Source organism: Thermobia domestica, chromosome 8 (genome assembly GCF_964235325.1).
Source record: "Thermobia domestica chromosome 8, izTheDome1.hap1.1, whole genome shotgun sequence".
NCBI classification, from domain to species: Eukaryota; Metazoa; Arthropoda; class Insecta; order Zygentoma; family Lepismatidae; genus Thermobia; species Thermobia domestica.
In genome coordinates, this window is record NC_137461.1 from 221,875,195 (window position 1) to 221,891,804 (window position 16,610).

General features: G+C 34.6%; 1 protein-coding gene across 2 annotated transcripts in view; it reads left to right on the forward strand.

The window, feature by feature from the left end:
• RpS8 (ribosomal protein S8) overlaps positions 1 to 10,422 on the forward strand; it is a 45,423-nt gene extending 35,001 nt beyond the window's left edge. For both annotated transcript variants that reach the window (XM_081769443.1, XM_081769441.1), the window contains exons 5-6: positions 3,075 to 3,204; positions 10,268 to 10,422. In XM_081769443.1, the coding sequence (XP_081625569.1) occupies positions 3,075 to 3,204; positions 10,268 to 10,377 (240 nt within the window). In that variant the 3' untranslated portion in view covers positions 10,378 to 10,422. The remainder of the gene's footprint in view (positions 1 to 3,074; positions 3,205 to 10,267) is intronic.
• Positions 10,423 to 16,610: the final 6,188 nt, after the last annotated feature.

The window sequence follows — 16,610 nt, forward strand, 5'->3', positions numbered from 1 at the left end:
TCACTGGACACTGCAACCTATCATTTCAGTGTCTATCTACATTTCTGACATCTTTATCATTATAAACAGTTATTTAAATTAATGCACAGTGAAAATTTGAATGATTAAATCGGAACTCGAACCGGGGATCTTCGGCATACCATGCGCCGATGCGTTAACCACTACGTTACCGAGCACACTCCCTGAACAGCCATATACTCCCTCACTCTTGCAGTCGGTGTTTTTCACACAGATCACATCGTTTGTACTGTTGTGCCTGGACAATTCAATGTCCACATTCAGAACATGCTCCATCCATACACTCTTTTTACTCTCTGTTCATCATTGAATTCGTACCTATTTTTGGCATAATAGGAAGGAAATATAATTTGTCAAACTAACATCATTCTATCAATACTTTATATTATTCTTTGTAGATTCTTAATGCTTGTGATTTCAGTTTTTCTAACGTAAATTCAGAATATCCATTTAAGATGCTCAAATTAGAAATTTAGTTCAAGATTAAGACAAAAGTAGGTATTATTTCTTCTTCCTCCTCCCTGGAGCACATAGATTAAATGAGTGAACACCAACGGAATTACTTTCCACTCATTTTATTAATTTAATTTAAAATTCGTCAGTTTTCATAAGGCGTGTAGATTAGTTTCTTTGAAAGATGAATTAGAACAACAAAAGTTAATTTCTAATTGGGGCATCTGGAATGGATATCGTAAATTTACATTAGAAATGTCAGTAAAAGGATTGGATGAATTTCCATCTCACGCGCCATCCGATCCATTTACGTTACCATTGATTTCCCCGTATGACTGGATGCCCTGTTCTAATGAGTGACAATGCATGGTGCATTAGTCACTAATAGCCGTAAAGCCGCATGGAAACCGTACATCCACGTACCGGATTAGACGATCCTGAAATCACGGGGACAGTAGGAGGCTACTCTTTTTGTTACATTCCGACAAATACATACACTCAAAACCTTGTGCAGTCATCACAGATCTCCACCTCCTCCCTCGTATAACTTTCGACTATTAATATTCGTACCAATGATATGTGAGTGAATGGGCATACGAGCTCAAGCCTTGCTTCTTTACATGTAAATTTTATGTAATTATGTGATTTACGGTCAGGAGAACCTTGTACTATCGTTACTAATATTCTGTGAGACTGTGGGATTCTCTCGTCGCATGAAAGAACATAACTTTTTGCTCCTCGTCGAGAGTATACCGGGTCTCGAATATCTATGATGCCCAATATTGGAAGGCTCAGCAATAACTTGGACACCCGTTTTGTTGTGATTCCTTCCTTTGACACACGGAACACCTTTTGTCATACACTGTTTTCTTATTTGGCTATAGTTACAACCGATGTCGGAAAATACACAAATATGGCTCTCCCAGAAGCGTTTTTCGGAGCCATATGACCACACTCACCACAACAGCAGCATTGCAAGTCAACACACAATACTTTGGAATTACTCGCAATTTCTCGTCTGTATTCATATGTTCTGCTACCTAGAGATTGAATTTGTTACCATAAATCTGAAATTACTTTTTTGTATCTTACAGACTTACTAATGTGTGTGTATGGAGGGTTGGGGTGTAGGGAGTTGAGTATTTGTGTGTTTTTATATATTAGAAAGTGAAATCTGCCCTATACTTTGAGATGAGAGAAAAAAAAAGTGTAGGGTATCGAAATGTTATGGCTCATTCAAAAAGTTTATAATCATCTCTGATGGATATCAAAACCAAGTTCCACAACTCAAATAAATACATAACTTCTTTTTGTGCGCTGTAGCACACATTAAAAAGTACCGTATCTACATGTAGCAGCTTATAAACTTAAGATAGATGCTGAAAATGTCTACTAACGGAAGTAAATCCCTTGAAATGGTTATAAGTCTATCAAGTGTATTCTAGGTAGTTAGAATGAAGTTTTCTTTTAAAAACACGTACATACAAAAATCAAAATGTTGTGGTCAGGTCGAGCGATATGCTGTTATAGACAAGAAATTATTGGGTATACAGAACCAACTGTTGAAGCTCCTTTGTGGCGAAGCGGTTAGCGTACACGCCTTTGACGTGGGAGACCCGGGTTGGATTCCCAGCGGAAGCTCATGTTCCACGTTAATCAGCAAGTCCACGTCTCATAGCCTCGCTGTTGAACGGGACGTTAAACTCAAAACCAACTCAACAGAACCAGCTTTGCTCCAACGACATTAGGCACTTCTGATTTTAGAAAAAGCGCACATTTTTTTCTTTTTTTAAAATATATTCTGTATTTTACTTTTTATATCCGTTTGTTTTAAAGCATGACTCGGGTTTGAACATTAGTGCTGTTTTCTATGATTATAAACTACTGATAATGTTTCTTTTTTCCTTTGAGTTGTACATAATATGGGCATTGATTTTTGACCACCTTTGCTGCTTTATGAATGTCTACCTCCGTATGATATTGCAAACTTCGACGAGAACGTTTTCGAGGAAACAAAGTAAGAAGGAATTTTTGACGAATCTGACCTTGTTTCTGAAATGAAATAAAAAAAAAAAAAAAAAAAAGTAAAAAGCTTAAGTTAGTATTAGTCGTGACATACAGTTTCCTGGAAACTAGGAACTAAGCAGCAAATACTAGATTTGTTAGGTGCATTGGCATCTGAGAAGCAGAAAAAGTATACCCTTACGTGTGACATGTTATTTTAGTGTTTATCCTCAGAAAGAATCGGTTCTCTTCAATGAACACTGGGACTGCTTGAACTAAATACATTGGCCTATGCTCCCATCTTACTGGTTGTTATGTAACCATATTACAAAGTGTGTTAAATACCACAAAAAGAAAATAGGTTTTGTAATGTGCTGAATGAATTGTAATAAATTGCTTCATGATAAATTATTTTGTATGAAGTATATTTAAGCTAAGGCAAGACATGATGATTCCTTTACTTTTACTGAATTGGCATTGTTGACCACCTTTCTCACAGCGCACTGAGATTGCCATAGCGGTAGCTATTTTTTTTAGATCATTTAATATTAACTAATGTATGTGTAATGATTTTTCTTTTCTTTTTTTTCTTTTTTTAGACTGAAGCGGAAGAAGCTGTATTAAACAAAAAGAGATCTAAAAAGGTAGAAAAGAAATACAAGACACGACAGAAATTGGCGAAAGTGGAATCCGCTTTAGAAGAACAGTTCCAGACAGGAAGAGTACTAGGTAAGTTACTAAAACTTATATCGTTAGTCGTACACAAAAAAACTAAGACTTTCGAATCACAGTTAATTCTTCTTCAGACCAGAGAATGAGAATAATTAAATAAATAAATATGAGGAGATAAAGAACATGAGATTGTAAGGCTGGATTCAAAGCGGTGCAGAAGTCATGAAAGTCCTCAAACACTTGTATTTTCCTCTTTTCTGAGTTAATGCTTTATCATAAATGTCGCAGTAGATTTTCCTACTAATGCATAACCATACACGGTGTCCCACAAGTAGGTATACAGTACCGCACTGATCAGCTCCTTGCATTTTATATAATTTCTTATTATTGTTACCGAGTAGACTTAGTTTCTTTATTATTTGTTCTTAATGTGTTTTTACGTATATCTTAAGCTCGGAAGAGCAGAAGCAAATAAACCCATAAACTAGAATGTTATACTTGGTCAATGCAGGCAATGTTATACCTTCTTTTGGGCCACCCTGTATTTTGTACTCTCAGAGAAAAGTTGTACTAATACTGCTCGTCCTAGCGTTGTTATCAATGAGAACCTGCCAAATAACTTATACCTAATACTTGCCTTTCTTTTAATTTTCATAGCTCTAAATTTTTAATTCCGGCCTCAACTTTTTAATTAGATAATAGAATAATAATACATGCATTTTAACGCATGAATTTATACAAAAGAGAACAGATAATATTAATCTGTGTGGTGCGTCTTCAGCTATTACTTTCATACAATATTTTGCAAACCTTACTGATTTCTTATTCATGTAGTCCAAATATCCGAATTACTTCTTGAAACACTAAACACTTAATTCATGTTCTCTTGGGTTCGGTAAAAGAAGCGCTTTAATGTTAAACTTTAATAATTTTATATATTTTTTTCCTCCTGGTAGAATTTATACTTTTATATATATATATTTTTTCTTCCTGGTAGAATTTATCCTAGTCAATATATTTTACAAGGCATCCATCTAGTACAGTTTTAATGGATATGGAAATACTGTTCTTTTTTTATATATAAGAAAATGGTGAATATCGGTCATTAGGAATTGTTCATTACACACATAGGTATTAGTTCTAAGAAAAGGAGAAAAGACGTACAAATGAACTAAATTTTAACCTTAAATATTCAGCGAAGTTCTGTACCTTTGAACCTTAGGATCTATTTTCTGTATGATTTTGATCCGTTCTGTGGTCTTGATCGCCATCAGTTCTGACTGTATCGCTAGAAATCTTTTACTACCTGATCTATTACTTACCGTTTTTACGCAGTTTTTTCGATTTTTTGCCTCCAAAATAAAGGCGCGTCTTAGATTTGAGTTATGCAAATTTAGGCCAATTTGGTTGGAGTTTTGCCAAAAGTTGCAAATCCCGTCAGTTAACGATTCTGTAAAGAAAGTGTGTTTTGTGTGTACGAACAGAATGCAGAACTAAAATCATGCATTTTACGCGAATTAAAAACCATTTAAAATTAGTTCGCAAACCAGTGGCAAATGAGAGATGAATCATTTTTGCGAATTTCGACAGCGGAGATTGTTCCGTTCCCTCCCACATATCGTGGCTGGTGTCTTCCGTTTAATGAGCACAAACAAGTGAGTCGTACATCTTGAAGCACGACAGTTGATAAAATAAGGAGGTTAAAAATGCTGCAAATCAGGAAGTTGCAGGCACAAACAGGTTTGGAAGGGAGGTGGGTGGCGCGAGTGAGTCATTGTTTGCGGACAACCTGCTTCCCCGAAGATTTGCAGGTGCAGTTTTAAAGTTGACGCCTTCCGGCATTGTGACCCGTTCGAGGGTATCTGTTCTTTCGTGATATGGCTACAATTTGTTTCTTGCCAAGGGTGCGTCTTACATTCGAGGATTTTTTCTTCCAGTTTTTCCTTCAAAAGTTGGGGTGCGTCTTAGATTCGCGTAAATACGGTAACTGTGCTCATCGACATATCTGGCGTAATACAGAAATGTTTTTTAATCTTAATTGTGAAGATGTTACGCCGTTCATATTCTAGGATAATATTGTGTAAATTTTGAAATGTGTTCTTTACGTTCAATAAGTTAAATGTACTGTTCTATAAAGTAAAAGTGAGAATGGTATTCTAGAAGTAAAAGTATTCGAAAAAAAATATACTCCTAATTTATACTTTAAAATATTTACCTGCCTTTTTAATATCAGACCATTAAAAAGTTCAAAATAACGAGATATCATTTAGTAACTGTATTTGAAGGTTGGTGATAAATCCAAATAGTATGTGTTAAATATGTGCTTTTTTTTACAATTTTTTTTAAATGACAAAGTAATAAATTCTTCTACGAGTAGATTTAAACTACGAAGTGAAATTACTACCAACTTCATGTGAAGATTACAGCATTATTACGATTTGGATCTGCTCACACAGTGTCTTCCTACGGAGTTGGATGGTCATTTGTTTCATTCGCAGCTTAAATCTAGAAGAGTGAAGAAATTATTAGTTTCTTTGACGGTTTTTAAAAAGAATTGTTTGGAAATAACATGTACATATTTAACATGTAATACACACTATTTTATATATATTAATAAAACAAAAAACTGATTAAAACACTAAATTTATAGTTAAATTTATTATAACAGTTTCGGCAATGTAACATTCACATAACGCGTCTGATGAAGACAATGCTACATAGCTGAAGTGGGGTGTTATTAATAAACTTAATGCTTTGGTCAATTTTGTATAAAAGTTTGAATATTGTCAAAGGTATAATTAATAACTTTCAGACCATCCTAGTTCACCAAACCACCTATTTTAAACTTGTTAATTGAACTGATATTAACAGCGAGGTAACACTTATAAAGTACAGATTAGTGATATTTTTTCCCCTCGGAATACCTCCAGGACCTCACGTTTATTTTTATGGTAGTACATTTAGTTACGTAACAGGTAGGGGAATAAAAATATTTCCAATGACTGTTGGTGATAATGGGCACCGATAAGTTCGAAATCATTCAAAAAAGTAGATGAAATCGTGAGGGGATCTCTGGATTTTGTTTCCTGCCGACCTTTCCACCTTGTCATCTCTCATTATTATAGTCTCCCTTAGCCTTGATACATAATCAGTTGGCACTAAATTAAAAAAAAAAAAAAAATATCACTGTTCGTGTCACTAAGTCCAATATAGTCTTTTGTTTTACTACATCTTTTTCAGTACCGTCTACAATGCTTTCTGTCCCAAATAATTTTTCTTCCACTCTTATTTTCTGATTCCCTATTTTTTTTTTTTAAATCTTCTTTCTTCCTGTCATACTCTTACCAGTTCTTTCCTCTGTTTCTACCAAAATTCTCGTTAGAGACTGCGAAGTTGAGGTTCCAAAATTTATAGTGTAGCAGATATACCAGTTATTGTGTTTCTTTGGTGTATAAAAGTTTTGAGATTGCTCAGTGCTTCTTGAAAACTAAATTTCACGAGGCGTCCTGAAGTAGCTTTTATTTGTAGTAAAGTCATTAGGTTTATTCTGTTTTTAGTGTTTATGGACAAGCATGATGATTTTTCCTTACCTATGCTGAATTGGCAATGTTGACTCTCACAGCGCACTGATGTTGTCCATAATGACTATCTTAGTGGCAATTAAATGTACATTAGAAAGTACAGATAAAGATGTCGCGGTAGAATTTTAAGAATGTTACAAGCGTAGTCCAGATCAATTTTGTCATGCAAAGATAAAAGTCTTACCTTGATAGCTTTAGATAATATATTTAACGTATGTTAAAATTCAGGCCAGAGTAAGATTTTTTTTTTTTTTTTATTTATTTCTGGCATGAAATAGTCCGCCAAAGATGATGCCTCAGGTGCCATTTCTCACATGCGAATTTCGGCAAATTATCAAAATACTTTTATCTCTGAAGCGGTTCAAGGTATTTTGTTGCTTTTTATTTTATTTGAAAATGTTTCTCCGTTTGAAACTGTATGTTGTCCAAGTCCTCGTGCTGTACCCTTACGATTTTTCATTTAAAAAATGGCAGTTCCATAAATTTTGATTTTGTGATTGTTCATCAGAACCAGACAATATTACATGCCCTGGAAACAACTTCCACTTTTGAGTTGAACAGGATTTATAACAATTTAAAATTTTGCCATATATTAAACCAGTTTCCGTTACTACAATCTCACATGTTTGTGTCATGAAATTAGTCTACATAAAATTAGGTAATACTCAGCTTCAAGCATTAAAGCTTCCGAAACAAATCTCGAATTAGAAGTGAGTGCTGACGTTGGTGTTGCTGTCTTGCAGGTGGAAATTATATCCATCAGTTGATCCATGTGATAGCGATTGATCCATGTTGTTCACGACGATTTCGTTTAACTCAATTGATATCTATAACCTGCAAGCCAAATCACACACACACACACACATCCTTCTTGTAGGTTGTAAATCGGAATAATATTCTGGCCTTTTTTGAGATCTTGGTTAGAGCAATAAAAAATCTTTCTTGCTTTTTAAAATTCGTGCCATGTAAGTTCGCTTATCACTGAGTCCAGACATGTGACTTCTGAATTTCTTTTCATAGTAATAGTTTGGTGGTCCATTCTTCTATTTTCTACTGGCGGAATTCTTCAACTTCCTCTTTGGGCAACAAGATAAGGGCTGTTGTGTATGACCACTTTTGTAAATGTGTTGTATTCGGCATTGAGTTGCAGCTGTACTTGGGCTTCAAGGATTTTGTAGCGTGGTGATTCAGTAGGCTCCCTTCACCATCGCAAGGCCCTTTCTCATGACCAGTATAACATTGTATATCCAGTTCATTGGTACAAGCGACTTCAAACAATTGGTAGCAACTTTTGAAGTGGCTAGGGCCACTATCGTGAATTTTTTCTGCCTGTGATTGCAGGTGTTGAAGAATTTTGCGTATTGCTAGGAATGCATGTATTGAGTCATGTTCTGTCATCACTTTTGCGGCACTTTTGTCTTGTTTTTGGAAGTTGGTCATTATTTCTGTGATCTTGTGAAAGAATCACAGTGAAACAAGGAATATAGCTGTTCAGTCTCAACACGTTCCTTCACTTCTGCGATGTGGTAATGTTGTAGTTCCTTAGATGATGTGTTATTGCTTTCACTGTCTATTTCCCAAATTCATTAATGAAAGTATCAATAGCATCAGGTTCCTTAATGAGTTTTTCACTCCATATTGCATATGTAATTTGAGAAGTCATCTGCTGTTTTTTCGAGACCAAATGTCAGTAAAGCGAATCTTTCCTTTTCAGGGCATTCACTGCATTCCTGAAACAAACAGATCAGTCGTTGTACACCACACTACTAACGTCTTCACACGTCCAACCAAGGTGTCACGCGTTCAAGTACGTTCTTCAAAATTAACATGCAAAGTTCAATTTGACCAAACACAGACGTCTTGTAGCTCGTAATGCATAAAATTTTGATTTCCAATGTAGGATACTAAATGTTTCTTCTTATATATGGCGAAAGTTTCTTTAACACTACGAGTGTTAACACTGTAGTGTATCTTTCCACTACACCGCTTTTTCTCCTGTATCTTGTGATAGGGTCTTTTTTTTTTCGTGACACATTGACGAGAACAGTCTCGTTTATCTTCAGGTAAAATGATTGTATGTATCATAATAGGGATCCAGTTTTTCAAACGCTCCTTTTGTAGACCTCACATTTCTTGTGTTGTCCATGTACTTTGTTGCAGATGGAATGTGATGCAAAATTTGTATCTTTGAAAGGAACTCGGAGATAATTGTTAGAATCTGAATCTTATTATTGTAGGATTTACACGATTCTTAAGATGAATTGGTGTATGATATAAATTCGCGGCAAGTTGTACAATCCACGGCAAAAAACCTGCAACACGAGCATATAAGTTTATTGTGAAATGACGAAGTCTTTTGCTCCAAAGTAAGTGTGCACGGGAGGAGGCCGAGGTTTATCCTGGCATGATTCGTTCCAAGTAGACGTTATGTTCATTTCCTGTGCTGTTAGGCGTAGTTTCACAATAAACTTACAACCTCATGTTGCAGGTTTTTTGCCGCGGATTGTACAAGCTTTTTTCGATGTATTTTCTTCTGAAGATTGAATTTCCCCTTTGAAGAGTTTGGTCAGTTTTGGTTTGGTATACTCAACCACAACTGCAGTAATTTCGCTGTGCTTTCTTGATGCGTACAGTTTACAACAATTTCACTGCCCATGGTTTCTTAACAGGACTAATACCAACCTCTATAACTGATTAATTCAGAAAATGTAATTATTCTTCTGCAGATACAAAATTTTCGTCGTACAGACCATGAGAGACTTCTTGTTCATTGTTGATATTCTGGCAAATCATTTAGAACACAAGAAGTTTTCGCTGGAAACATCTTGACTTTGAAACAGTCTTGAAATGAGTACTCTTATTTTCAACCTGAAGAAAGTTTTTTGTTAGTCTTTGACATATCACTCTTCTATGTATATGCAAGTAGTCAGCTCACCCTGCGGCCCGTTCAAACTCAGTTCTTTCCACAAAACAACGTAATCCTATAATAATGTAAGACTAAGTGTTGTATAAAGTAGTGAGTGTATAGCACTGAGTATTGTTGCTGGCGCTTGAGGCGTGGACTGGTAGTGTCTTTTATTCAAAATTGATTTTGACTATTAAATGCTTCATGAGTTTTAAATTCTAGATTCAGAAGCAGGATACATGGTTGTCGATATTCTGTGCAGTTTAGTCCTTGAAAACAAATCATTGCATTAGTCGAAGGTTTAGCTGTCATAATGATGCTATTAATACTAGAATGGCAAACATAATCTGTACATTTTTACACGAGAGTAAATTGCAACCTTATGAATCAAATTTAAATTACTTTCAGTCGTTATCAACTTTTTTTTTTTTCCAACATATAAATCTCAATGTCTTTGTTTGCCTGAACAAACGGACATACCATATTTTGCCATCCTCGTATAGATTAATTGTGCTGGTAACGAACCTCACTAAACCATATCGCAATGTTCAGTATATATTTTACTGTGAAGTGTAGTAGATAGTATATCAGCATGTCATGTACCCAAACTGATAATACGGATTTCCTCTTTCAGCATGTATTGCGAGTCGCCCAGGCCAATGTGGACGAGCTGATGGGTATGTTATGGAAGGTAAAGAACTCGAGTTCTATTTAAGAAAGATTAAGGCAAAGAAAGGTAAATAATGTAAAACAGTAACTTCGGATTGAAATAAAATCGTTATAAGAAAATTAAGTTGTGTTTTTATTGCAACGCTTTAATAACCCAATTAATTTTTGTAAATTTATTTACATGGATATTCTAAAATATGTAAGCACCAATTATTGGTACGAAATCAACCAAGAAATAATAGTCTTGGTAACAATGGTTTTCTATTTTCGTCCGTTACTATATTTTTACTTTAACTAAGGACCTTTTAATTGAAAATTTCTCATAGCTAACAATAAATATAAGCTCATATCATCTTAGCTAAGACAAAATTAGTTGTAAAAAAAGGAAAAAAACAAAGCGCGAGAAAATGTTCTAATATCTAAGTTAAAATGTAGTCTTATCATAGCGAAGAAATGATAATTTATGGAAATTTTAACCTACAGCATGAACTTCTCATTACGTGAGAACTGAAATGGAACTACTGTGATACATAAACTCCAAAGGTACGCTAGCTACGTTTTTACTGCGTTGTTCAAGTGTACTAGTCGCGCTGAACGTTTCCAGTCCACGGGCTTTGTTGATAGTTGAAAACTACTGTAAGGACTGGTCAACAGTGTGAGGGGTAGGGGAATTTCCTTCTCCAATAAGTTACTGATAGGTGACGTCAGTGAAGTGAAACTTGTCAAAAGTTCGTAAATTTGCAGTAATTCAGATGTAATTAACAATAGAACTAGTGGTTGGCACGTAGTTTAATCTTACGTAGTTCAATAATAATGACGATTGTTGAAATGTGTGAATTCGAACTAAGTATTCCAGTGCGAAGTTTTTAACTCTCACCCCAGTGCCTCCTTCAACTGTGATGTTTTCGCATCCTGGTAGTCACCACTGTATTTGCTATTAAGAGCTAAGATTCAGTTTATTGCCTGAGAAGTATGATAAGTACGTGGTTTCGAGAAATGGACAGACTATAGCCAGAATGAAAATATCAACGAACTTAAAATGTTCGTTACTGAATTCTCTGTTTGTGTTTGCTATTTGCGATTTTTTCAATTTTGAGCCCTCCATTCGATAGAGCATCAAAAACTTTCTAAAGAAGTAATGGGAACCGTAAGTCATAGATAATTATATTAGTGTTGATCAGTACCTAAGATGATCATTTTTGTACCAAATAGTAACCGGTGGCCACTGGTATATCTATTTCAATAGATCTCCTAATACGCAGGTTCCAAATATGTACGTGTGTTATCTATTGAATTTAATCAAAAATAATATAATATATAATTTAATATAAATTTCAAAAAGATTATTTCTTTTTTCAACTGATTTTTATTGCTTTTCGAAGTGTTCGCCCTAACGGCAAAACATTTGTTCATTCGAATAAACAGATTATTGAAGAGATATGTCACTCACCAGTAGATACCTCAAAAAATTGCATTTTGTATGTTTGCATTTACGTCCTCTTTGCGTAGAAATTACTGCCCACGCATTTTATTTTTAACTAGCTGAACCTGCGCTTTCTACACAGCGCATCATTCGCATATGAGCATAAATCTCCTTCTCATTCCTCACAACATATATACATGCCCCTTTACAAACACAAATGAAAGACGTCTGGATTAAAAAAAAATCGGCAAGGGGTATCATAAAGGGGAGATTTTTTTCGATTATTTTTTCTCTATCGCAACGTTTGCAAGATTTGAGCCTACTTCCGGATGGAGTTTCTAATTCATGTATGACAAGTGTTTTCTTTCTTCTTGCATGCAATGCAGTATGTAATAAGCAGATACATTACATATACAATTAATTATAATGTCAGTTATATATGGTGTTCATTGGGCAAAACACACAAAAAATAAAGATTTATGTTAAGACTCGAGAAATGGTTATCCTTCCTTTTTCACTATTATTTGGCCATGGAACAAACGCCTGAGACACGTACAACCCCAATATACAACATTGTGGTGTTGGAATGTATAACGCATAGGATATGATGCTTTAGTTTTTTTTTTTTACAACTCTTCTAGTGTACCCTAAAAAAATGTAATAAAGAAATAATGGCCATTGTTTTTTTAATTATTCAATTAGAACTGGACAATCTACGCAAAATTTCCAATCGATCAGTGAAAACGTCATCTTTCTAGAGCCTGTAGTTTCCGAGATCTCATTGTCGAAAGGATTGGTCACAAACATATAAACATAGTTTAAAAGAACTTGGAAGATGGAAGCACAATTCACCTGCATTGATTTTAGAGAAGGTTTATTAAAATACAAAGACTGAACAATAATTTTATATCATAAACTTCATGAAAAGGATATAGTTAACTAATTTAGACTATTTAAAGCACAAATACTTAAAATGTTAGTCTGTTAAACGTGAAATCACACACAACCGTAAATGAAAGATTTGAAAGCCAAAGTTATAGGTTGGAGCTCAGGCGCTTTTAATTGCTATTGTAGCATTTTAATATATAGATGGTTGTAAACAAGGGAAAATCGTTGGGAGTTAAGTCTGACGAACATTTCACTCTTATAATAAACTTTAGTGCTTGAGCTGCTGTGCAAGAGCTTGCATTGTCATATGCACACTTACAACATTTGGGGTTGGAGATCTAAGTGTACTGATTACTACTGGGAAACAAATGGTAGTATACCGCAGCATTAACTGTTCTGCCATTCTCCAAGGCAATAGAGATGTGTCTAGATTTCCCAAGCAACGAAACAACCATTTGCTTCGTAACACTGCGTGACGAACAACTTTTGTTTGTTTTGATTCGTCTTGGGAACAGCCAATAGTCTTTTAGTCGGTTTCATCATCTGTGATGATGTTGCACACAAGATTTGATGTTCCTACTTCGAACCGTTTGTGCATAGTCTTGCACCACAATACACGGAATTATAGGTCATTGGTGAAAAATGCTCGGGCCAAATCAATTTCTTCTATCTCCGTTCTTCAAACTGCTCCTGTAAAACAAAGGAATTGTTGGGAAACTAGTTGTATATTGAACACACATCTTCACAAATATAACTATTTCCAAGTTCTCCAAGACTATATTCCCGAAATTTTCAGTGCAATCTTCGCGTTAAAAAATAAATATTTCAGAAAATAGAATAGGATAGCATCCATTTGGAAGGTAGTAAATATTTTTTTGTGAGCAAGGATACTACTGAATACATAATCATGATGATCATTGCTATTATGGGTAAGAATTTTAGGTGCAAATTTTCGGAGGGGGGGGGATGCAGATTTCAATTGTGAAAACAGTACCGAAAATAATTATATCGTATACAAGGACTCAAAATTCACTCATGTATTACAAGAAGTCTGGCTAAAATAAGTCTCAGAACACAAGGTTTTATAGTTAGAAGTTCAGAACACTGTTAAAACAAATAAATCGAATATTTCAATGAAATTTACAAATGGTGAACACTTAAAACAAAAATTAACTTTTTTTGTTCAGTGAGTGTATCCAGTCACTAGATAAATACTCGTATGTAGAACTATTGTATGTGTATGCACTTAACAATACCAATTGGTGATAACCCTAATTCTCAGTTTGATGTTGCCACCTTCGTTTACTTTTGTTTTAAAACTTTCACCTAACGGGACTGCACTGAACTGACAGTTATGTAATACCGCACACGTTTGATGTTCCTTAGATAATAAATACCGAAGTTTTCGGTTCGTTTGTTTACAATATATAAATCTTTCGCCTAGATGGTAATGCAACTTGTATCTCAAATGATTGGCAGTATGCATAACATTGTAAGAATTAGCGTCACAGATAGACGGATTGCTTTTGCATTTTATATATGGGATATCAATAAAATACAGCAAGAGTCGAGAAAACTAAAATGCAGAAAGATGAGGACATAAAAAAAGGTGCTTGTATTGAAAAAAAAATGCAACCAAAATATTCTTTGAGTTGTTCATTTAATGTTTCTTTGCAAGACAAGCTAATTTGGGCATTTTAATAGCAATAATAATGTGCAACATCTAAAATTTTAGGTCTGATTAGTATTCGTATTCATCTATTGTAACTGATAGTTTTGTTAGAAATTAAGTTTATCTTTGTATTTTCAATCTGATTTGAATGTTTATAATTAGAAGAATATGATGTGCACTGTTTATATAATAATAAGTTTTTGGTTTGAAATAGCGTAAGATAATAGTTTTTTAAAAACTAGTAAATAAGATGGCAGGGAAACTCCGTTCGATGTTCCTTTATTCGTTATTTTTGGTTTTAGCTGTTCTTTTCAACACAGGATATGACAGTTTAAGGTGGAATCCGAACCACCGTAATGCGTTCAGACTTCTCAGAATCGAACCCAGAACCCATTGCAAAAAATGCACACGAGTTAGACAACCAAGTGGGAAGGCTCTTTCTGTATCGTGCTTTGTTTGGCATGGGAGACCCGGTTTCGATTCCCGGCTCGAACTTATGTTCGGATTCCACGTCAAGCAGTAGGCCCCGTCTCATAGCCTCTCTGCTGAAAGGGACGTTAAATTCAAAATCACCTAAACTCTTCCGTGCTTTGGTGGTTGTTGAACTGACCAACGCCATCCAAGTCTTGGCTGAAGATACGCACATTAGCTTGAAAAGCTAGAGCTCATTTATAGAAGCTGGTTTAAAAATTAGAAATCAAGAAGTTTAATACTTTTCATTAAAATAAGTGTTTCCATAATTTAACTGCGTAATTTGCTTTTATAACAAATTTTTTTTATATGAAAAACTTCTTGTTTTATTAATGAGAAATTAATAGTTGGTGGGGAAAATACATACAATTAATAGATAAATGTTAAAGTAGTAGTAACATTAAAATAAGTTAGTTAACACAAAGCTAGCTTGGAATTTGTTCATATCTGTCTTTGATGTATCATGCCAACGCTTGATACGGTAAGCAAGGAAAACCGGACTACCTTGTTTTGCGAAGTTGACATCTTCGTAACCTTCCTATATGTTTGAATTTGTGAAGGGTTACACCCTCTGTTTTAATTTGAGACTTGTAAAAGTAACTTGCTCCGTCATGTTTCCTCACATATTACATGAAGAAAAAAGTATTGTATAGCGCCCATTGGTTCTCACGTGATACAACACTTGTCTGCTGAAATGAGTGACGGTTCCTGTCAATAATAAATAAATCGAGTCAGTGAAAGTAATTATGAAACATATATCACAACTTTTCCACATTACTCATCTTAACATTAGTTTTGAAAGCAGTTAACCTAGGCAGCAGTTTATGGTGCCAATAGAGCAACAATTAGCTGCCAAGCAATTTCCTGTCATCTCATAAGTTGATAAGTCAAATTTGTGCTGTCGTACAATTTTCCTCCAAAAGGGTAATTATGAGACACCTGTTATCCCCAGCTTTCTGTATGTGATATTGAGGTGTGAAGGAGTCCAACTGTTAGAGAAAGAAGTCTTCGTAATTTTGTTTATTACATAAAGATAAATATTTGATATACAAGAAAATAACTAAGAAAATGGAGATAGCTACTGATGTTATTTAACATTTTTGTAAGTTGACTGTAGTAGGCCTTATAGGCTAATAGTGTATATTAGTTTCAGATTACAAAACAGGCTTATGTAACAAATTTAGACAAAGTTCTAGGATGCTCACTTAAAAAGACTACTTCTATTTCTTTTTGTTTTAGTATATAGGTATGCAGCCTAGGCTATTTTCAACAAAATGTAGGTCTACAATTTTAAAAGTTATTCAGAAACAAGATTATGGGACTACCTAAACTACAGAATACTTTTTTTTAAAAAAAACTTAACATACCTAGGATACAGAGATATTTGTTATTTCTCAAATACATTAATCTAGCATGCTTCTCATAATTACCTTCCATGTAAGCAAAATGAGATACAACAAAAACATTTGTAACTCTGAAACGAAAGCCTAAGGGCCAAATTTAAGGATCTATAACTGCTGACCTACCAGGCTTCCACCAACACCCATTGGTTTTACAACAGTGATATTACTGCACGAGTAGATATAAAAGTTAATGGTAGAATTTCAAATTTCAAAACTTTTTTTTTTTTTGAATGAGTTTATTAAAAAGATTGGTGCATCCAAACTATTGCAAACTGAAACTTAAAAATGTAGGGAGAGTATTGTAAAGGATATTCCTAAATGCCTGTGCTTTTAATTTGTATTTATCCTACAGTGGTTGAAGATCAGTGAGGGGTGTCTCATAATTACCCTCAGTAGACAGTGTCTCATGATTATTCTCACTTAGGCCTCAAACCAGTTTACAACTTGACAG